The sequence below is a fragment of the Pipistrellus hanaki genome (genome assembly GCF_964339955.1).
Source record: "Pipistrellus hanaki genome assembly, chromosome: 2".
Lineage (NCBI taxonomy): Eukaryota > Metazoa > Chordata > Mammalia > Chiroptera > Vespertilionidae > Pipistrellus > Pipistrellus hanaki.
The window spans coordinates 180,447,482-180,470,793 of record NC_140504.1 but is presented as its reverse complement, the minus strand read 5'-3'; the positions used below and the strand labels follow the sequence as shown (position 1 = coordinate 180,470,793).

The window sequence follows — 23,312 nt, the reverse complement described above, 5'->3', positions numbered from 1 at the left end:
ACGGGAATCGAACCTGGGACCCTTCAGTCCGCAGGCTGATGCTCTATCCACTGAGCCAAACCGGTTTTGGCAAGAGTTGAGAATCTTAATAAGCTCCTTCTTGGGGTCTTAGCCAGCTCTCTGCATCTCTGATGTGGGCCCCTGTCTCTGGAGAGGCTGGGCCCCCATGGTGAGCAGCATAGACATTGGGACCAGACCCTTGGGTTCGAATCCCAGCTCCGCCGCTTATCAGCTGCCTGAGCACGGGCAAGGCTGTGGACGTCTGCACTGTGGTCTCCTCATCGGTCACATGTGGCTAAGAAGACTGGCCTCAGAGAGCCACCATGGTCACTGAGCTGTCACATGCTGAGTGAAGAGAACAAGGCTCACACATACCAGAAGCTCCGTAAGCTGTAGCTACTGTTATATTCCTGAATAGTTAATAGTGATGTTGGTGTCCCCCTCTGCCCCTGCTGTCCCTCCAGCCCCCACAGCGACCCTGCCTGCTCACCCCTCATCAGGACCAGTCCAGCGGCAGCCCCCGTGCCCCCCGAACACCTCACAAAACACCAGCCCGCCTTCCCGGCTTCCACATCACACGACCAGGCAAATCCTCAAAGAGGAAATGCATTTAGTAGTCAAACGTGGAAGAGTTTTCACCCTCACTAGTAATCAAAGATATTTTAAATGAGCTCATTTGATAGGCAAATTAGGACAAGTAACCACCTTCTTCTAATTTGCCTATAAAATGAGCTCATTTAAAAAAAGAAAGAAGCCACCGGAAAACGGTTTGGCTCAGTGGATAGAGCGTGGGCCTGCGGACTGAAGGGTCCCAAGTTCGATTCCAGTCAAGGGCATGTATGTTGGTTGCGGGCACATCCCTAGTGGGGGGTGTGCAGGGGGCAGCTGGTCGATGATTCTCTCTCATCGATGTTTCTGACTCTCTATCCCTCTCTCTTCCTCTCTGTAAAAAATCAATAAAATATATCTTTTTTTTTTAAAAAGGAAGAAGCCTGGTGCTGTGGCTCAGTGGTTGAGCATCAACCTGTGAACCAGGAGATCATGGTTCGATTACCAGTCAGGGCACATGCCCGGGTTGTGGGCTCAATCCCCAGTGTGGGGCTGCAGGAGGCAGCCGATCAATGATGTTTGTTGATGTTTCTCTCATCATTGATGTTTCTCTCTCTCCCTCTCCTTTCCTCTCTGAAATAAATAAAAATAAGTATTTTTAAAAGTTGAAACTAAGAAAACGAGCCACGCTGCAAGAACACAGGGAGGTGGGCTCTCTCACAGGTGCTGGCGGGTGTAGAGCACCACAGCTCCCGTGGAGAGCTCCTTAGCTCAGGGGATTGACGCGTTCAGTCTTCATCCCCATTAACCCAACAACCTCAGCTCCTGGGATTCTGTTCAAAGGAGATAACCTTCAGCGTGGAGTAGGTCTGGACCAGAGAGCCTGCCTCCGAGTTGGCGGTTTCTGTTCACTCAGGCATTCCACCTATATTCATGGCGCACGCTGAGAACCAGGCGCTGTGCTGGGTCAGGGTCTCAGAGGGCCTGCTTCAGGGAGAGGAGTCAGGAATGTGCGAGCCCACGGGGAGGGGGAAAAGGTCAGGTGACAGCAGCAAGCGGATGAATGGGACACAGCACAGTGAAGGCTGTAATTAGTGTAAGGTGCTAGGAGGGCAGCTGGAGAGCGGCACCTAAGCCTTGACAGGTGGGAAGTCAGGGCAGCCTCCTGGAGGAGGTGACCTCTAAGCCAGCACCCGAGCAATAGAAGCTATCCAAGAAAAGAAGAAAGAGCGGGAAGGGAGGCCCATGGAAAGGAGACAACAGTGTGCAAAAGTGACCAAATGGTTTTCTTAAGAGACCACAGCCTCCAGCGGACCTCCCTCCTGGAAGTGGGGTGCGGGCCGAATCATGGCCTGGGGCCTCTGGTGGACTGACCTGGGCATCGCTGGCAGTGACAGAGGACTCCTGGGGGCACTGGTGCCACCGGGTCTCTCCACGTGGATATCCCACAAGCCTCTCAAACTTATACAACCAGAAAGGGACTCTCAATTTCCCTCAGAAACCTGCTCCCCACTCAGGTCTCCTCCATCCTGGGACATGGACATCATGATATATATCCCATTTCTCAAACAGAAGACCCCCCATTTATTAGGACCGCCCCCCCCCCCCGCCATTTATTCCTCCCATCCGCCATGCCCCACATGCAGTCACCAACAAGCCCTGTGGACTCTCCCACAAACACACTCCACTCCATCCATGGGCCTTCACCCCCTCTCATTCCATCCCAGGCCGCTGTATGGATAACCTCATAGCACCCCTCTCAGCCTCCCTGCTTCTACTCTTGCCCCCCAACAATCCGTTCTCCAGAATGGATTTTCGAAAACATGTTAGAACAGGTCCCTTCCCTCCTCCCGGCCTCCCAATGGCTCCTTATGCTCTTAGAACAAGCCCCGCCCCCTGGGGTCTGTGTGCAGAGCTCCATGCCCCTGGCTCCTGGGACCTCTGGTGCTCCCTGCTGTGCTCTGGCCCCAGCCTCCTCGTGCACCTCGGCATGGTTTGCCCTTGTCCTGTGGAATCCAGTCAGGATTCTGCGTGCGCCCTCTCTCACACCTTGTCTCTTCTCTACCAGTGACTCCGAAGCCCGCGTCCAGCCCAGCTCTCCCTGCGCGCTGGACTCGGGCACTGTGTGTCCCCCAGACCGCGGTGTCTACCTGGGGGTCCCACAGACACCTCCAGCTCCGGGCTTCCCAAGCTGCATTTTCATTCCCTGGTCCCTCCGTCCTCCTGCATTCCCCGTGACTGGTCCCATTACCCAAGCGGACCCTTCCCGCCACCCCTCCCCTCATAGCCATTCAGTCACCCAGTTCCATTGCATTTGCCTCCCCCCCTAGAGCTCTAAGCTCCCTCTTCTCCACCTCCCTGAACTCTTACCCCTCATTGTTCCTCATCAGAGAGGTCCCTGCAACTCTCCTCACCGGCCTCCCAGTCTCCATCCTGTGATTCCTAGACTTGCTTTGACTGTGGGCCCTCCCACCTCTCTGTCTTCGCCCAGATTGCTCTCCTCCCATCAACCACTCCAAGCTCCCAATCATTCCTCAATACCTAGCTTCCTCCTGGGGACACCTTCCTACATCTCCCCCTCAACCCCTGTCCTCCCAGGAGTTCCTGTGCAAACCCCTACGAGTTTCCTGTCTCATTTACTTTGGATCCGAGAGCCTGCCTTAGAGTTGGTGGTATTAATAGTTATTTGTTCAGTAAATAAATGGGGTAACCAGTGGGTTCCTTGCCTTCATTCTCCTTCCTAAATGGATGGCTACTCCTTTGCTTAAAACACCGTTTTCTTTAGGGTCCGCTCTGCACTCTTGCTGAGTAATCCCGGGAGCTTACTGATGCAGCGGCCGTGCTGACAGTTCTGTGTCCCTGTCTCCTGGGAGTCTGACCACGATGTCTTCAGAAGATACTGTGATTACCTCCATCTTGTAAACGGGACTGTGGCTCAGGATTAAATCATTTGCTCAGGCTCACACAGCTAGCGAGTGTTGGAGCTGAGGTTTGAACTTGGTTCTGTCTGACTCCCAAGCCAGAGCTTGGAATTTGGGGCTGTTTCTGACCTGGCCCCAGCTCAGCCCCGAGGCTCGTCCTCCAGAAGTCCCTGTTCCCATCGCCCATAGGCTTGGCTCCTCCCAAAGCTCCTCACAGTCCCAAGTCAGTGTCTCTCCTACAAAAAGCCTTTCTCCCTCCTCTCTCTCCAGCTCCGCGCAGAGCTCCCGGAGGGCTGGCTGCTCCAGGGCCTTTCTGGCTCCCGGAAGCAGGCTGCCCAGGTGCACGACAGGTTGGCTGGGACCTTTGCTCCCACTGCTGCCCCGATGCTTATCTTGGGCACTGGGCCTCCACCAGGGCAGCCAGGCAGAGCACCCAGGTGGGCTCAGGCTGTCAGGGCTGGGAGGGTGCTGAGACCCAGGCCTGCGGCAGGCACCTGCCAGCTCCTGCGCCTTTCTATGCCCCAGCCTGGGAGCCCTTGGTCCATATGGCCACTGCCTGGCCTATTCCTTCACATTCCCTTCTCAGATATTTTCAAAAGGACCCCCTTCATCCCTCTTCTACCTGCAGAAGGTGGTCCCTCAAGCCCACCTCATGTCCTGGTCTCTGCACTTTCTTTCAAGCGGGGTTAAAGACCATTAATTAGTTCCTAAGCAGGTACAAGTTTCCAATCCTGGACAGTCCCTGTCGGGGAACATCGAGACCTCGTTACAGTCAGGGTGCAGCCCCAGGCCTGCCTCCTCTGGCTCACCAAGGGGCTCAGAGTCAGGGAAGCATGAGGACTTACCCAGCTCCTCACAGGCTACGAGATCTCCCAGATCACCCCCTGCCGTCTCTGTCTACCCCATCAGAGTCACCTTTCCCCAGGACCGTCTTGGTGCCGCCTAGGCTGTTCTGGACTCCTCGCAGGCCAGCTGTGCTGCCCCAGCGTCCCCCACCATGGGGGTGCCCACTCACCCGAGTCCTCCTTTGGGAGCCATGCTGAGAAGCTGGCCTTCGAAGAATTCCCTCAGATCAGAGCTTGGGAAGCGTTTCCGGCCTCTGGAGCCACACCCCGCGGCAGGTGGATGAACGGCCTTGCCCGCCCCGGTGTGGGTCTTAGGAGTGGCACCTGCTGGAGGAGGCTGGCCCCAGGCTGCAGTGGAGGCTGGGAACTCCCTTGGAAAAGGGTGGACCGGAGTAAGGCCGCTCCGATTGGCCGGAGGCTGCGAGCTACTTTTCCTCTCTCAGTGCCTTGCGCCCCTTCCAGTATCTTCTGGTCTGACCAGGGAAAGATTTCAGCCAGAGCCCCAGGGCATTGGTCTCCCGCCTGTGATCTTGGAGAGTTTACCCCAGAAGTCCTTTGCCTCCTCTGGGAAATGGGGTAGAGTCACCCGGGACCATGGAGGAGACACACCAGAGAGTGGATAGGGAATTTCTGGAGAGTTCGCGCTGGGCAGTGTTTTCTGAAATGCAGGCTGTGCTCCATCCGAGAGCCATAAAATCATTTTCATGGATCGTGACCAAGACTTAAAAGCTATGAACAGGAAGAGAATGGAAAACACCAGAAGGCACTGTGCATAAAGGTAGGCATTGTTTTGTGAAATTTTGGTTTCAATTATATATTTAAGTATGTATATGAACGTTGGAAACACTTTTTAAAACTGTGGACCATAATCAGAGGTTTGAAAAATGTTTGTGTGAAGTGTAAACAGGAACAAAAATAGAGGTAAGGATGCACCCTTCGAACGCTGAGAGGGTGGGGCCTTGCACCCAAAGGAAAGAAACAGCACCCGTGTTTACCTAAGCCAGTCCCCTCCAATTCACCAGGCCCTTTTTCCGTCTCCGCTGTGCACACCAAAACAAACTCAGGTGTGGCGGCTCTCACTATCTTCCAGGAAGGGGAATGTCGAGGTCCAGAGCAGACTTACACGGAGCCAACCAGGCCCCAGTGTACCTACCCACTTCCTGCAGCGGGAGGGGCAGGGGGTGTTCCCGGGTGCCCTCTCCACTAGGTGCCCTCCCCAAGGTCCTTTATGCTCTCCCTCATTGCCCGCAGCTAGGGCTGTGCCGCCCCTGGTCCTGCTAGCCATTCCCTATCTCCTGGAACAGCCACACCTCCCAGCCCTGGCTCCGCCCCCTGGAGGTCTATCCTGTGCCAGAGCAGACCGCAAAGCAAATATTGAGATAAAGTGAGCCATAGAAGTTTTTGGTTCCCTTAGGACACAGGAAAGCCATGTTTACACTATAGCTTTTTATTATTTTTTTAAATATATTTTTTATTGATTTCAGAGAGAAAGGGAGAGGGAGAGATAGAAACATCAACGATGAGAAGGAATCACTGACTGGCTGTCTCTTGCACGCCCCCTACTGGGGATGGAGCCTGAAACCCCAGTATGTGCCCTGACTGGGAATCAATCCATGTCCTTCTGCTTCATGGGTCGAAGCTCACCCACTGAGCCATACTGGCCAGACTACTATAGCCCTTTAAGTGTATAATAGCATTATGTCTAAAATAATGCACATACCTTAGTTTTCAAATACATTATTGCTAAAAATGCTAGCCATCCGTCTGAGCCTTCAGCGAGTTGTGATCTTTGTGCTGGTGGAGGGTCTTGCCTCGATGTTGATGGCTGCTGACTCATCAGGGTGGTGGTTGCTGAGGTTGGGGTGACCGGGGCAATATCTTAACATAAGATGGTGAAGTTTGCCCAGCCAACTCTTCCCTTCACAAACCATCTCTCTGTAGCATGTGATGCTGTTGGTAGCATTTACCACAGAACTCCTTTCAAAACTGGGAATCTCAGATCCTCTCAACCCCTGCTGCTGCTGTGTCAGTCAGTTCATGGGGTACTTTCGTTCCAACAGTCTTCACAGCACCTTCCTCAGCAGCAAAGAGACTCAGAGTCCAAATGCTGTTGGAAAAACGCTTGCTCAAGGCAAGGTTGCCAGAACCCTTTAATTTGTAAAATAAATAAAAATGCAGTATTTGTGACCTGCAGTAAAGCTCAAAAATGTTAAGATAATCCTGTAATGTTTTTCCTCCTCTTCCAGGTAGTACATAACTTTTATTTTTATTTTCTAAAAAATATATTTTTATTGATTTCAGAGAGGAAGGGAGAGGGAGAGAGACATCAATGATGAGAATCATGGATTGGCTGCCTTCTGCATGTCCCCTACTGAGAATCAAACCCGAAACCCGGGCATGTGCCCTTGACTGGAATGGAACCTGGGACTCTTCAGTGCACAGGCCAATATTCTACCCACTGAGCCAAACCGGCTAGGACAATATATGTATTTTAAAAATTGGTTTTAGAGAGCGAGAGAAACATCCATTAGTTGTCCCATTAGGTTTACATTCATTGGTTGCTGTTTGTATGTGCCCTGATGGGGATGGAACCCATTAGTGCATCGGTATCAGGACGATGCTCTAACCACTGAGATAGCCGGCCAGGGCAGGGGTAGCTACATTTTAACAGGCTTCCCAGAGAGGTGCTATCAAGATGAGGGTATTGGCTCTGTGTGGGCTTGATCTTCCAGGCCCCACCCTTAGGTGCTCTGATTCAGTAGGTTGGGCCCTCGGCCTAAATCCTATGTTTTAAACAAGTGTAAAAACTGCCTGAAGGTAAAACCTAGAGAAGGGTCGGGAGCAGGCCAGCTGCCCTCCTCTTCCCCTGGGATAGGTCAGTGAGATGTGAGCTACATGCAAACAGGCACAGCAGTGTCCTGCTCGCCTCCCAGGCCTCATTGCCAGCACAAGGCCTGGCTCACAGAGGCCCAGGCCAACACAGCCCGCCCCCCACCCTCAGCCTGCCGGCCCTGCACGCCCACCTTCACGTGCCTGCCTTTGGGTGAGCTGCTGGGTCTGGAATGAGCTTTCTCTTTCATTTGAGGCTTAAGCGTTACCTCCTGAGGGACAAGGGCTTCCTACTAATTTGCTATTCCAGCATCCCAAAAATGCTCAGAACATGCCGAGTGAACCAGAGCCATTCCAAGGGCTCTTCTGAGCAGCAACAACTAAAGGTGTTGGCTAGGGGACGGGAGTCAGGGTTCTGCCTAAGGTGTCCCAGATATCCCTGGGCCGTCTCCCCAACGGGAATGGTAGGTACGGGGTTCAGAGCTGAGCGGGACCCCCATGTGAGGAGACGTAGAACCTGCCACCCTGTGCGGGCTGGGCTGAGGGCGCCCTCCGTGGCCCAGCCCAGCTGAGTGCAGAGGAGATGCTGCCCCAACCAGGGACCGCCCCGCTCCGAGGGGGCACGGCGCCACTCAGGACCTATCCCTGAGGGACAGGCGTCTCCAGAAAGAAAGGCATAAAGAACGGGTTTTACAGATTTATTTTTAAAAAACAAAAACAAATGGTTAAAAAAGTCCTTCATTTCCAACCCTGCCAGGGGTGTGAGTGGGGAACAGAACAAGCTGAGGAGGGCAGCACCTCTTCCAGGGAGAGGCCCCTCTGCCCCGGGGAGCTACCGACAGTAGGGCAAGTCAGAGGCAGGCCTCACCCTTCCCGCCTGCCGCCTCCTCCGCAGCTCTCATTGCTGCTAGCAGGTGCGCAAGGCCAAGTGCGGGAGCGGGAGGCCAGGGGCTGCCTTCTCCACACGTGGCCACTGCAGCTCTTCTCTCCCTCAAGGTCGTCTGGGCCTCACCACTGGGCTCCCGGGGCGGCGGGCAGGAGGCTCAGCCTGACCCGGCCCGCCCACCAGCACTGTGGCCGGCAGCTCCTTTAATGCTGACAGCAGGGCAGTCGGGGGACTTCACAGTGTGGGGAAGGGACTTCAGAGGCATCATGGCCAACCTGGAGAGGAGCATCTAACTGAGTCGCGTGCTGATCTTGCCTCTCTGCCCTTCGTTTCTATTCCCCATCCTGAGGCCGAGTGGAGTCCAGGACAAAGCACTAAGTGGCTGTTTGCTACAAAACACCTGGAGATGCCAGAGGGTGGCTCTTGGCCATCTGTCAGTCCAGGTTCCCACACAGTCATACAGTCACACACACAGCGTTAAGGCGTCTGTGCCAGCAGGCATGGCAAACTGGGCCCAGCTTCTCTCTCCACCTGCGGAGGGTGAAGGGGAAAACACCTGGCTGCTTCAGAAACAAGCTGAAGGGGGAGAAGCTGGCGGCAGGAGAGTTAGCCAGGCCTGGAGAAGGGAGTGGGAGGAAGGCAGGAAGGGCTTTCGAGGCCTCTACCCAGGCCTGACGGCTGCCCTTGGAAGTAACCCAACTCAGGTTGGGAGCCCTGACCATAAACCCCCTGGAAAATGGGGGACAGGGAGGGGAAGAGAGCGGGGCTAGAGTGTTGGGACTTTGGAGGAAGCCAGTGCTATCAGTATTTACAAGCATAAAGCCCCATCTTCTGCGCCACCTACCTCTCTGCCCCTCCCACAGAAAGAAAGGCCCCTGAGAGCCACTAGGAGGTGCCAACACCTCCCTACCAGCCATGCCCCACAGGGAGAGCCCTGCCCTCCGACTGGCCCCACGTCTGGGCCCCTCAGGAATGTCTGTCTGGCTCTGCTCAGCGGGTGGAGGCGTCCTGGGCCAGAACCGTGGCTGCCCTGGCCGGCCCTACGAGTCCTTGAGCATGTTGATGCGGGCGTAGATCTTCAGGGCAGGCCCCAGCTTGATGTTCATAGCACTCATCAGATGGTCCTCCTTGAGCAGCAGCAGGGCCTGCCCGTCGATTTCTTGGGCACGGAATTCCTCTGCTATCTCCTGGCAGCCTGACGGGGACACCACCAAAGACTGTCAGTCAGAGCCCCCAGTATTCACCCTGGCAGTCCCTGCACTGTACACAGGTTTCATTTAGTCCTCACAACCACATCCTTATTTTATAGCTTGAAAGGCTAAGTGATTTGCCTAAGGCAGCCAGATTCCAGGATGGCCCGGAAACCCCGCCTCCTTAGTCTCCACGTAGTTGTTCAGAACCACCCTCAGTGGACTGGTGGCCTGTGGGGTGATGGCACGTCATTTCTGAAGCTAGATCATAGAGAGCGCAGCAGAATCCGCCTTGCTCTTCTGGATAATTTAGAGTTAGCTAGTTACCGTGTTGTGAGGACACTCAGGCAATCCTCTGGAGGCCACATGGAGAGGAACGGAAGCCTCCTGCCCACAGCCAGCCCTCCATGCCATGTGAGTGAGGCTCCGAGAAGCGAATTCCCCGGACCCAAACCTCAGACTCCTGCAGCTCTGGCTGCCACCTTCACCGAGACCTTGTAAGTCTAGAACTGCCAGCTGAGCCACTCCATGTTCCTGACCCACAGACACCTTTAGATAATTACTCTTTTCAGCCACCACGTTTTGAGGTAACCTGTTTCACAAGAAAATGCAGGTTTTGGTACTCAGCAGAGGGCGTGGCCTTGAGAGCACCAGTGGGTGGGAGCTGGGAGAGCTGAGAGGAGTGCTAGTGAATGGCTAGGGCGCTTTCACAAGGCTGGACACTGATGGCCTCTGAGAAACTCCTGGGCGAGGCTTACAGGAAAGTGAGCAGCAAACTGAGTGGAAGAAACGGATCCTTGTTATGAATCAGAAAATGCAGCCACGTGTAAGTTTAATATCCCTAATGAACCGAGCGGTCCAGCTAACATTTTCAGGCAGAATTTTGAAGGTGTTGCCTGGCTGCTGCTGCTTTTTTTATACATATATTTTTTATTGATATAATTGATTGGTTGCCTTCTGCATGCCCCACAGTGGGGATCGATCCTGCAACCTGGGCATGTGCGGCATGTGCCCTGACCAGGAATTGAACCGAGAATCCAAGTCACTGGTTGACACTAAACAACTGAGCCACACCGGCCAGGCTGCCCGGCTTCTTATTGCTGCTTAAACAAAAGGAGAGGAGAGAGAGAAAGTAAAGGAAAACTGCGATAAAGGAGCCAGGATTTGCTGGTTTTGAAAATCTCTAGCCTCTCTATATGGCAAATGATGCTAAAATTACGAAATGGTTTCTAGGCAAAGATCAAATACAAGGCCTGGTCAAGAAAAGATGGTCTACAGATGAAACTGAGGCTGTGACTTAAATCTTTTAAGACCTCGGAAAGATCTAAGATGCTGCCTGGAGCACAATTCAATAAAAAACTCCTGAAGGATGTGCCTCACGGATCCTCTCCACCCAACAGCCGAAGGAGAGGAAGTTCCTCTGAAGACCTTCGGGAGTACGGCTTCTGTCTTATGAAGGGGGCCCCAGACAAGGTAATGGGGAGCCCACAAATATTTGAGAGAATCATACTGACAGAGTGCTGCTCACTCAACCTGAAAGGGTCAGCGGCAATACAGCCTGGAAAGCAGCAGGAAACAGGCTGAGAAAACTCAGACCAGCTTTCCTAGGAGAGGAAGAACGCCTAGAGTAAAACCAGGAGTTAGAAGGACTCCAGGCTGAGTCCTAGTGAAGGAAATGCCGACAAGTGCCCCGCGAGATTTAGGAACTGCTGCGGCTCCACTTCCCCCTCTTTGAATGGCATGTCTACAGTGGCTGTCCTACACCGATCCCACCCACCGTATTGTGCATTTGTGGAGGGAAACAGATAACCTCTCTCTAGTTGTCAGGGCTTTAAACTGAGAGGAACTGTTTATTTGAAGAGCAGCCTCATTCGTGCCGGGTCCTGAGTAAGATGATGACATCCTGGATTTCAAACTGCTGCTGCCATGGCATGAGCCTCAGGAGGACTCGGTAGGGTGAGAGTGTTTCTCCGGGAGGGAGGATATGAGTCACGGGGACTGTGTAAGCACCTCCAAAGAGTTCCCGATAATCCTCGCTTCCCTTTCACGCCCTCATGAGTCCTCTCACAAAATGAACAGGGTTTCCTGGGTGCCCAGGAAGAGGCTGTGAAACTGACAGTACTGTGTGTGCCATCTGAGCCCGGATCCTAAAGGGCACAGTGGCTTCCAACTCACTCTCCTGGAACAATGCCTGTGGCAAATCCTGGCCGCCATGTCATGAGAAGACTCAGCATGAGTGCTCCGAAGAGGCCTATGTGGAGAAACGGCCTCTTGCCAACAGCCAGACCCTAGTTGAGAATCGTGAGTGAGGCCCCAATCGAGCCTTCAGACGACCTTAGCCTTGACCTGTCGACATCTTAATCAAAATCTCAAAGGGACCCTGCGGCAGAACTGCCCACAGTAACCGTGTGATAACACACTGGGCTACCTGGCAGAGCCGGTTCTGTCTGACTCAGAGGTCTGTGCCCCTGACAACTACCCCCCACTCCAGGCTCTGAGTGTCAGGCCTGTGGCTGCCGTCAGTGCCTGACCTGGTCACTGGCTGGGGGCACTGGCAGGAAGACAGCAGAAAAGCTTTGGTGCCCCAAACGGTGTGCGGTTTGTCTTTCAGGGCTCATTTCTGGATTCTGCCCCAGAACCACTTGTGCTCCTAGCTTCTGTGGCGTCCCCAGATAAGTCCTGCACATTCATGTCTTCATGCCCCAAGCTGCTGCCTCATGCATCACTTCACTGCCCAGTCATTCTGTTTAAATTTTTTGAACGGCATGTCTACAGCAGTTATCCCATACCTGTACCTGACATTCTGACAGAGTTCCCACACTCCCACCTGTCATTCCTCCCACCCTGCACAGGAGACTCAGGGCTCATTACATTAGCCTCTCTGTGTTTCACACACAAATATATTCACAAGTAAACACAGCCAGTAAATATATCCAATGGCTTTAAGGTGTTTGTGTTCTGTACTAGAATGCAAGCTCTAGCTAGGAGACCTCATCACCATCACCTGTGCACCCAGCTCCTGAGCCTGAGTCCCTAACTGAGGGCCTAGCCTTTCCTGGCGGCGGGGCTGAGCTCGCCCTCCCTCTCATCGCGCCTCCCTGCAGGCCGCAACCTCCGAGGCCTCACCTGGCAGCGAGCGGATGAACTCGTAGACGTCTTCTACGTTCCACTTGGTGGGCTCGCTGGGCAGGAAGTGGTGTCCCATGCCCACCAGGTCCCGCATGTGCATGTCGGGGAGCTCCAGGTCGCGCTGGCCTTGCCGCCGGCGGGAGGTGGACGAGCTGGCTGAGATGGGTGACAGGGGCTCTTCGTAGCTTGAGTTATCTGAGCAACGGCTGGAGTCTTCCTGGCTGTGTGTTAGCTGCAATGCAGCAGTAACAGAAAGGGGGACGGCGCCTGCTGGCTGGAGAGAGAGGATGGGGGTAAACCATCTCTAGAGCAGTGATGGGCAAAGGCAGCTAAGTTTCCCTCCTCTACCTGGTCTACTGCTATCTAGCTTTGAGTTCCAGAAGGTACCTTCTGTGCTGTCCCTCCCTGACCCTAGCCTTGCCTCCTTTCTGTGCTTCCTCCCTCCCTCTGTGCTGCTCTCTCATCTGCCGTGGGAGTTCTCTGGAGAATAAGTGACACGATGCTGCTTCCAGGCAGGCACAGGAAATGGGGAGCTGGACACCTTCTAGAGTCAGTACTGGAGTATGTGCCACACTTGAGACCATGAAGGTGAACTGGGAGGGGCGGTGTTGGGGCAAGGTCACTGAAAACCCATGGTGCCCATGGATCTACATCAAGCATGTTAAACTCGCGGCCCACAATGAGTATTTTTGTGGCCCAGCCAATGTAACGGTATGTAAAACACGTTTTAATAAAAATTTCATAATTTTTACAATATCCTATTACACATAATTATTAATAATGAACTACAACGTTCGCTAATGATTACTATAATCGTGTTGCGTTCATTCCCCTTACGGGCCGCGCCCTACATGCAGGCACACCATTTCTCTCCACTAACACTAGCAGAGGATATTTTAGCAGCCCATTGCCATGTCATTGGCCTTGTACTGAGTTGTTTGATGTGCGCAACAGAGTTTTGCTTTTGAAGAATAAGAAAAATAGTTTTATTTGCCTTATGCTTATTTGTGCAGTTACTCAGTGTCTGGTAAGTTAATGTTCAAGAAGAAATATTCATTTTATTAAATTGTCCTATTATTTAATGTTAACAATTACTCATTTATTTTATCCCTTTGTGTTCAGCATGTCTCTACCGAAATAAACAATTTTCTATGAAAACTGAAGCTTATGTTGTTTTGCGGCCCACAGAGACTTACATCTTCTTTGGCCCCCGTTAGCCTTTGAGTTTGACATGCTTGACCTACACGCAGGGACGGGGAAGGCTTGAGCTGAGAGTGTGCTGATGCGGGGCTGTCCCGAGTGGTGGTGAAAGGGGAGCCGGTGGGGACTGAGGACGGGGCTTCGGGCTCGGCGAGCCCTCTCACCTGCTTCTTGGTATCCTTGGTAAGTGTTGGCAGACTGGCTTTGCTGGCCCGACGGCGGTTGTGGGTTGTGGCTCCTGCCTTCTGCAGCTTGCTCCGGTCCGAGTGGAAAAGCCCCACTCGTTTGGTGCATCCCACATTGTACCTGCCCGAGTCAGGAACACAGGAGTCAGCAGTCAGAGGGTGCATGGCCTCGGGCAGAAGAGCAGCCAAGCTATGTGGCAAACCCATGTCCATTTATTCATTCATTCCAATCCCAAATCTGTCACTTGACACAGACTGGATCATGGTGATAACTCATTGCTGAGGCTTTCTCTGCAAATACCATCTGTGCTGAGAAACTCCTGCCCATTGTCCTGCTGCAGAGCAGCTTGGTGAGGCTTCCCTCAGTGCCCGGATCCCGCCAGCATAGCCTGCGGGGCTGAGGGCTGAGGAAGCCTTACTCCAGTTGGCCTGCAGAGCGTGGGTGCCTACAGTTCTTCTCTTTGGGGGGCTCAGGGCTTCTAGGTCAGCTGCCTCTCCCACCTTGGTACAAAGACCACAGAGGGTTGTAGAGTCTGAGGATCTAAATCCCAGCTCTGTGACTTCAGGCTTAATTACTTATCCTTTGTGCCTGTTCCCAAACCGTGTGCAAAGAAGACTATAGCAACACCTGCCTCAGAGCTGTCTTGAAGGTTAGATGACACAACGGATACCGACTGCCCTGCACACGCAGGCTCTCAGTCAACAAGGCAGGTTTTCACTGGGATCATCAGTGATCTAAGCTGGCGAAGCTCAGGAGGAATTGTCACTAGTGCTGTGCCCGGAGGAGATGGGCAGGAATACAAGCTGGGCCAACGGGACCCAGGAGGCAGCCACACGAAAGCCTTGCCTCCTTTCTGTGCTTCCTCCCTCCCTCTGTGCTGCTCTCTCATCTGCTGTGGGAGTTCTCTGGAGAATTAGTGACGCGATGCTGCTTCCAGGCAGGCACAGGAAATGGGGAGCTGGTAAGCCACACCCTGGCCCCTTGGGATGGACTATTACTGAAAGGAGGTGGGACACAGGAGCATTCCTGGGGGAGGACGGGCTGGGCACAGCACAGGGTGTGGGGCTGAGCGGCTCACCTTTTTGCACAGGCCATGGAGCAGAAGCGCTTGGAACGCTTGAACTTGTAGGCAAAGTCCACCCGGCCACAGAGCTCACACTTGAGTTTGAGGGGAGTACCCTCCTCTTTGGATTCTGAAATGTATGAAAATTGGTTAAGTTTGGATAACAAGCAGTTGTCAACAGCCCCATCACCGGGCCTCCCTACTCCGTTCCGTCAGCTCATGTCACAGCTGTGACACCAAAGCTACCTAGCTGAGCCTCCTGTCACTGTTTCTGGAAGGGCTGATTCCCTCTCTGGAAAGTACTCAAAAGGGTCTGAGGATGCCCCTGCGACGCGGACCATTCTCTTGTCTGAGTGCAATGAGCCTGAGGCGCCCAGGGGTGAAGATGTAGCAGCACCCCTCTTGGTCCTGGGAGAGGGGAGCTCAAAGGGAGCACTCGGTGCGGCCACAACTGATCTAAACTGGGTGGAAGCTCATGAAGGAAAAGCTGTCCTTCCCACCCACCTTAATCTGTCTAGTTGGCTGCGAACCTGGGTAACAGAATCCAGGAGTTCTGTAACCTACACAGGCCCCTCCTTCCACTTATCAGTGGCTCAAGTGACAAGTGCAGTCCTTGTCTGGCCGCCACTGAGCCTCAGAGCGGGCCATGCCGAGTGCAGGCTCCCGAGGCCGTGGAGGAAGAGCATAGGCGGCCCGGCTGCTCCTCAAGCCCTAGCCCTCTGCATGACTCACACTGAGAAGAGCCCTTGGAGTCTTGTGGTTACAGGAGGGCAGAAACAGTTCCCCGAGGGCAGGGACTTCCCCTGACCCTGCTTCCCAGGAGCTGGGAAGGCACTGGAGGAAATGATCCGTAAGCTGATATGTTCACACACTCCCTGGCTCCGAGTTCCTCCATGGATACCAAGAAAGGATGAGTGGAAGACCTGCTTTTCCAGACCTGCCTACTCCCCGGGTGGCTGCACACGCCCTCAGGTTCCGGGTCCGAGATGCTTACCTTGCAGATAGGGCTCCTCCATCTCGGAGTCAGTGGTGGTGGTATGGTCCTGCTGTGGAAGTTTCTCAGGCAAAAACCCCTGTGCATACTTCTTTTTGAGATTCCCCACCAGCAGGGACGAGCGTCCCACCTAGAGGACACAGTGAACGGAGGCCGTGAGGGTGAGCTGGGAAATGCTTCCTTGCCATCCAGCCACCAAAATCACACGTCGAAAGCACCCAGGCATAGCTGCCAGCCCTGCATCATCATCCGAGTATGCCCTGTAAAAGGCTTGTTTCGCTGTTTAGCTCACGAGGCAGGATGCTTCAATCCAGCACCAATGGATGCCTCAGGAGGTCAGGGAAATATCTACCCTTCTCAGTGTCTACGGGGCAGAGACTGGCTTTCCCACACTGCCAGCACAGTGCTCACATGCCACCAGGCAGGAACACAACCAAGGCTGTGTGTGGGAGTGGGGTTTGGGGGAGGGGAGACTCAGCAACCATTTTAAAATTTCTTACTGTTCTCCATCTTACCACTGCCCTACCCAAGCCAGATGTACACACAGCCATGGGAGACAGTAGAAAAAAATGGACTCTGGGCTCAGAGCAAAAATGCCCTCTATGGTTGCAAGGATCCCAGATCGGCTAATTCATTCTTTTGGTCCTCCCTTAGTTGCCTCTGTTCAGGCAGCCCCGTGGCCAGGTCGCGAGAGCATTGCTGGGGTCCTGAATCTGCATCTACCCTGAGAGACTGGCTGGTTTCTGGTGTTTCTCCAGGAGGCCAAGGGGAAGACCTAGCGCAGTGGTTGGCAAAACGCGGCTCGAAAGCCACCTGCGGCTCTTTGGCCCCTTGAGTTTTTAGCAAGGGCGAGCTTAGGAGTGCCCTAATTAAGTTAATAATAATGTACCTACCTACATAGTTTAAGTTTAAAAAACTTGGCTCTCAAAAGAGATTTCAATCGCTGTACTGTTGATATTTGGCTCTGTTGACTAAGGAGTTTGCCGATCACTGTCATAGGCCTGGAGCTACTTAGAGCTAAGGTGCTCCAGGTGAATTTCTTTGCCACAGGCCTTGACCGCCCTCCAGAGGAAAAGAAGACAAGAACCTATGTCTCCTTTGGCATTTCAGAAGGGCAGGCCACCCTTCTCAGTTAATCAAGCGTAGTCTTTTGCTGACTGCTCAAATAACTTATGGACCCAAAGAATGAGCAGGAGGCAGATGGCATCCCGTGAGATCGTATGTCTCAAACAGTCAGATACTTTTATCACAGGAGGGGCTATGTGTGCACTGGCTCTAGGCCCCTCCCACCCACACAGCAGTACCACCTGTCCTCACCAGTCTGCACTGAGCAGAATCAGTTTTGGCTGCTTTGTTCTAATAAGCCATTTTCTTGATTCCTTTATATTTCCCTTTGGTCTTATGCTTTAAATAAAGGCCCAATGCACAAAATTTGTGCCCTCGGAGGGCTGGGGCCCATCAGCCCACCGTGAGCCCTCTTGACAGCTGGACGTCCTTAGCAGAGGCATGAGAGGCTCCCACCACCGCGGCTGCACTCACCAGCCAGGAGCCCAGCTTCTGGCTGAGCGGTGCTCCTCCTATGGGAGCACACTGACCACCAGGGAGCAGCTCTTGTGCTAAGTGTCATAGCGACCGGTTGTTCCCCGGTTTGGTCAATTTGCATATTAGCCTTTCATTCTATAGGAGGACTGGAGACACTTGATTTTTGTACCCTTTCTGAAGTGCCCTCACTTTCATTCACTCCCTTTAGAGGCTCTGTCCCCAGCCACAACCCTATCCTCTTCGTTTCAGTTGCATCTCAAGAATTCTCTTCTGAGCAGGTTCCTTTTGTTCTCCGGCCAGTTTTGCCATGCAGAGGTTTTGGTATTCAAACCTGAATGGGGTTTCATTTCCCAAAGTCCACCAAATATGCCCAGGTGAACTCCCTTCTAACCAAGGGGGGTCACGTAGCAGAGGCTGGACACAGCTGAGTCTATGTGGAGACCTTCTACACAAGGCATCTGGACAATTATTCCTAATCACTGGCCCCCGTGGACTCAGGAAGCTGCTCAATCCTAGAAAGAAAACGGTTCTGACATTCCTTTGGGGGAAATTAGCAGGGAAAGAACAACTATTTCACATTTTTGGAAATTTTACATGGAAACATAAAATATTCTAACACACATCCAAATTATACTTAAAGAAAATAAAGAAAAAAGAGGGGAAAAGAAGTAGTCCGTACCGGGAAAGGCTCCGCCCCCTCCTGGATCACAAACCCTTCGATAACATGCGTCAGGATTTGGGGTTTCACAATGGCCTGTGGTGGTTTATTCTCACCATTCTGGGGGGCAGTGCCGGCGATGCTGGAGGCAGAATTTCCGTTCCCTGAGGTCATGCCGGGGCTGCTGAGGTCGGTCAGTGCATGAACAATGCCCTGCCCTGTCTCTGCACAGGGAAAGTAGGGAAACACAAGCAGGGAGGTCAGAACTGGTCCAGGAGCACAGGGGCTCAACACGAGCCTGGTACCTTCGGTGGAGCCAAGGCACAATGCAAGCCAAGCAGCCCCCTCCCTCAACCACCAATCTGATGTGGCATCAAGGGACACACCACCAGGGTGACTCCAATCAGTTGTGCAGCAATGCAGCTAATCAGCTGGCAGTGTTTCTAGACTTCCAACTGTGTTAACAATTCAACTACGTGAAACAGACAAGAATCTTGCCTTTGAGGAGTTAAGAGCTTGGTCAATATTGATATGGACAAATAAAGTAACATTCAGTTCAAGGGAGAAAATATATTCAAACTGGTATCTGAAACCTATTGAGAAGCTGAACTAGGCAGAAAACTAGGGGTATAATAGGGTTTGGGAGAGTTAAAGTGAACCCTCTATGACATTCCCTGGAAAAGGGTTGAAGTGTCCCGTGAAATGTCAGAGTACTAAATCCCAGAAGTCAATGCAACGGGAATTTGGAGAGCTGAACCCCAAGTAAACACGGTCACACAGATCTGACTGTTGAGAGCCTGGGCACTGCATGGATACACTGCTCCGCTCTCCGCCCAGGAGGCTGCGAGGCCAAGCGGAGGCCTTCCGTGCGCTTCTGCTGGTCCTGAGTCAGCCAGGCCTCTTGCCCGTATCAATCTGATGCTCAGCCACCAGACTCCTCCCCTGTCCCTCTGAGCCCTCCTCTCCTGGCCCCGCTGGCCTTCCTCTGAAGACCTAACAGTGCTCCACAGACAGGCGTGACGGGTGCCATACAGAACCTCACCGCACGCCGCCTCGGCTCCATTTCCCGCAGCACCTCTCAGGAGTGGTTTTAGAGATGCCAGACTCCATCACCTCACTTCTGAAACTCTAACCCCTCCTCAGAGCCCTTCTCTACCGCCACTGCCCAGTGAGCCTGAGGTTTCCTTTAACCTGGAACTTCCTAGGAAAGGGGGAAAAGGAAAGAAAAAGCTATTTTTTTTTTTTTTACTGCCACAGCCTATTGAGTATAAACCAATGTGTTACATACTTTAAAAAACGATTTCAATAAATTTATTAGCTAAGCATGTTTGCACAAAGCTTCCCATGAAGATGCTCTTATTTTATATTAAAGGTCCAAAATCCTACCATGGAACAGGGTCTAATTATGCAGCATGGAGAAATAAAAATAAACTCATTTTGGAAAAGCTTTATAATGGCTCATTTCTTACTACCGTGTTTCCCCGAAAATAAGACATCCTCCGCAAATAAGACCTACTCACAGGTTTCCTTCTGAGTGAAATATAAGGCATCCCCCCGAAAATAAGGCCCCTCTAGGCTAAACATGAGAGATTTGGTCCACTGATTCTGAAAGAAATGGAGTCACAAGAAATTCACCAGGAAATTCAGGAATTGGATTGTTATGATGATGTTCCAGAAGATGATGACATGATTGTCATTGAATAAATGAGTAAATTTTTGATACTGTAGGATTCACAGTTTGTCTGGTTTGTGTTGACAACTGTGTACTACCATACCATATACAGGTAATAAATTTCCTTTATTTTCATTTAACAATAAATGTGTACTGTATTCTTCTTCATGGAAAAATAAGACATCCCCTGAAAATAAGACCTAGCGCATCTTTGGGAGCAAAAATTAATATAAGACACTGTCTTTATTTTCGGGGAGGGGGGGGAAGGGTAGTAGCCCTAATGCTCAGATAAGCCAGGATAAATCTTTTTTGATGAAAGTACTCAGATCTGCCTAATTCAGCTCTAATAAACTTCATTGCTGAGCAGGAGTCATCCAAGAGATGTAACTGATGCCCCTTTAAAAAAATTCTTCTTGGTTGTCAGAATTATAGTGTTGGTTCTTTTATGTTAAATATTTAAGTCTGCATTGACATAGTAACTACATTTTCTCTGCTTTAAAAATGTTTTCAAAATTCACGTATAGTATATATTTATTTAAAGTGATGAATAGATGATAATTAGAATGCTTACTGTGTAAGTTAAAATGTTATTGTTAGATGACGGCTATTTCTTCCTCATTAGAGCCTTGCAAAACATTCTCTGATTCCTCCCATGAACCATGGATTACAGAATCAAGATGAGAAAGTCTGGGCACCCTCTTACCAGTGCTTGCACCTGCTCTGCAATACCCCCACCCAGTGAACTCCTGGCATTTGTTTAAATCTCTCTCGTGACAAAGCAGCTCACTCTCTCTGAAGTAGTTTGTTCCCACGTTGGGCAGTTCAATTAAAAAGTTCTTCCTTATAATGAGCCCAAAATCTGTTCATTTCTGCCCACTTATCCTGGCTGTGTTCCTTAAGACCACCCAGAACAAGGCTAATCCTGTTTGTGTAATGGGCAGGAACTCAGGCTGGGGCCTGTCTTAGAAGCTGGTCTCTCTATCACTGAAGTGTCAGTGTCAAGTCCTCATTGTTTTTTGAGCCTCAGTTTCACTGGCGTAAATGAAGGACAGTAACAATACTTACCTCATAGTGTCACTGTGAGCTAACTGAGGCAATGCTAGCACACTAGGAAATGCCCAGGTGTCATGAAGAATGTCACTCATGACCCCAGAATACTTCTCTCCTCCAGGCCAAACTCCATCTGCTCTTCCAACTGTTTCTTGTATATAAAAAGGATTCAAGTTCATCATCATCCTAGGTCTTCTTGGCCTGGATCTTTTTAAGTCTACCCAGTCACTGCAAACATACCGGTAGTCAATGTATTGGTCTGAGAGATCAGGTTGATTTTGGTTATATTAAGAGAACAGGTGGAGGGAAATTAGTGACTTCCACATTTTAGTTCGTAATTCCTTTAGTTTATGAGTCCATTCTTCCCTGAATTCTGCTCTTTTCACTGCTACTCACCACCATACAGCCTCTGATCCTTGTCACCTTTCATGGGATCTCTTCCTCTGCTGGACTCCTCCCCTTCCCCTCATCCCTTCCCTCCTGCCTCCCAGATCTGTGCCTATTAATATACACTGTATACAACTCTTTGGAGGTCAGATTCTTTCCTCATGCTAAGTACAGTGGTGAAAGATACGTTCACCAGCTCAGAGGCGAGAGAGCCAACAGACGAGAAAGCCTTTCTCTATAACATTAGGAACTATCACTCCGTTACAACTGGGACAGAGGAGCGTGTTTTATGAAGACAGGTTTGCAGACACTGCTTCTAGTTCATCTGGTAGCAAATACCTCCTCGTCTGCTTTAGTAACAAAGGAGTTTGGGCTATTTCTGGAACAACAAAACACAATCTCACCCCCAGGCTCAGCACACTGCGATTAGTTTAATCTGCTTCCCGCTCTCCCAGACTGCTCTGCGGCCTGCTTGGGGAAAAGCAGCTTAATAGGGAAACTTGCAGAAACCTGCCCTGCTGGCCCGGAGGCCAGATAAAAGACGGAGACAAAGCAATCCTCGAGCGTTTGGAATCCGTCCTTTCTCAATTCTCTGGGTCAGTCCGAGGCTGTAAGGGATGCCTGGGATTCCCAGGGGTCTCCGATACCTTGGTACAGAGGTAGGCCCCTGAAATCTGAAAGGGGAAGGCCCGGGCACCATGAGCCCAGGAGGCGGTGGGAGGGCCCTAAGGCCGAGCCTCAGTGGTGCTGGTGCACAGGCTGGTGCTGGGGAAGGTAGAATCTAGCTTTTAATTGGAGCTGACTGTAAGGGCCAAGTATTCAGACCAGAATGAACAGAACAGTATGTCTGGGGCAGTCGTTACATAATGTGCCTCTCAATCCTGGTCTCACTCAGGCTCTGGCAGAAACAGCCCTTACAGGGGCGGGATAGAGTGGGAAGGACCACCATGGCCTTGCCTGTGACAGGATCTGCTTCGGGCTGGTCCTTCACCAGGCAGAGCGGTTTCTTTAGGCAGGGGCTGTATCCTGGTCACCTCTGTGTCTCCAGGGGCTAATGCAGTGTCCACTATATGGCAGATCCTTCACGTCTGTTCAACTGGAATGTATGAAACCCATGGTTTCAACAGGTCTCTCTAGTCTCAAAACAAGCAACTTGCCAGCAGCTGGATGTGTAAAATTACTGCCGAGGCTATAACGATTTGAGAGGAGCTAGGCTGTCCCTGCTTAAGAGTGGGCATTTCTGGGTACCTGGCTATAAAGAAACGTAAGAGATACTCCTTGGCCACTCCTTCCTGTTAAGGCAGGGAAACATTACGCCAGCTCCAGGCACGTGGAAAGGCACAATGACCTCTAGGGGGCACATAAACGTGGCCAGGCCCGCAGGACCACTGGCAGATGTCCAGAGAGGCTGAGCTCTCCTGCCCTCTGAAGACAGAGGTCATGCTGGCCCAGCCATGCAAAACCTGGACCACCTCAGAACCAGTTCTGATGTTCTTTACATGCACAGGGAAGACATCGTCAGTCATTCTGGAATACGTTTCGTACAGTTCACTGTGGCTATTTCAGACGCCCTGGCTGCTCATGCTATTTGCCTTGAAGACCTGACTCCAGAGGAAACGGGGAGCAAGCACAGCTTCTCCTTCCACCCCCTCTGCTGAACCAACACTATTTCCTCCTTTCTCTAGACACGAGGAGAGAACTGCACTAACAAGGCTTCTAACTAGCCTTGCTTGGCTACAGCAGGAGCAAGCCAGAGCTAATGGAGTTAAAGAATTCAAGGAAGCAGAGTAGGTGATACATGGGTCATTTGCCTGCAGCAAACTCTGCTGGGCAAATGGGAAAACAAGGCCACCTGTGCCACACGGAGAGTCCTCTCCAGGCCCTTCCTGGCTCAGAGGTCCTGCTCACTGTGCCCAGCCTAGCAGGCCAGACAGGGCGCCTGGGGGGTGGCAGCAGGATCCCTGAGGGACTCACTGGGGGAGAGAGCCTGAGTGGGGCACCTGCAAAGGGACCCGGGGACACCTCATCCCTGCAGAGAGCAGCTGATGCCGCTGTGCTGGTCTGAGCAGAGGGCAGAGCCACAGCCCAGGAAGCCCGGGGCGCACACACAGTACTGGGAGCGGTCTGTGAGCCACCCTTTAGGATTTAGTTCTACTGGGCCCCTAAAAAAATTAGTGTCACTCTGAGAGTGAGGGAGATAAGCTATTTCAT

General features: G+C 52.0%; 1 protein-coding gene across 4 annotated transcripts in view; it reads right to left on the bottom strand.

The window, feature by feature from the left end:
• Window positions 1-7,826: 7,826 nt before the first annotated feature.
• PHC2 (polyhomeotic homolog 2) overlaps window positions 7,827-23,312 on the bottom strand; it is a 76,168-nt gene continuing 60,682 nt past the window's right edge. For all 4 annotated transcript variants that reach the window (XM_084873065.1, XM_084873066.1, XM_084873067.1 and 1 more), the window contains 6 exons: window positions 18,014-18,216; window positions 15,793-15,922; window positions 14,814-14,928; window positions 13,714-13,855; window positions 12,347-12,623; window positions 7,827-9,225 (listed from right to left, as the gene is read on the bottom strand). In XM_084873065.1, coding sequence (XP_084729191.1) covers window positions 9,071-9,225; window positions 12,347-12,623; window positions 13,714-13,855; window positions 14,814-14,928; window positions 15,793-15,922; window positions 18,014-18,216 — 1,022 coding nt within the window. In that variant the 3' untranslated portion in view covers window positions 7,827-9,070. The remainder of the gene's footprint in view (window positions 9,226-12,346; window positions 12,624-13,713; window positions 13,856-14,813; window positions 14,929-15,792; window positions 15,923-18,013; window positions 18,217-23,312) is intronic.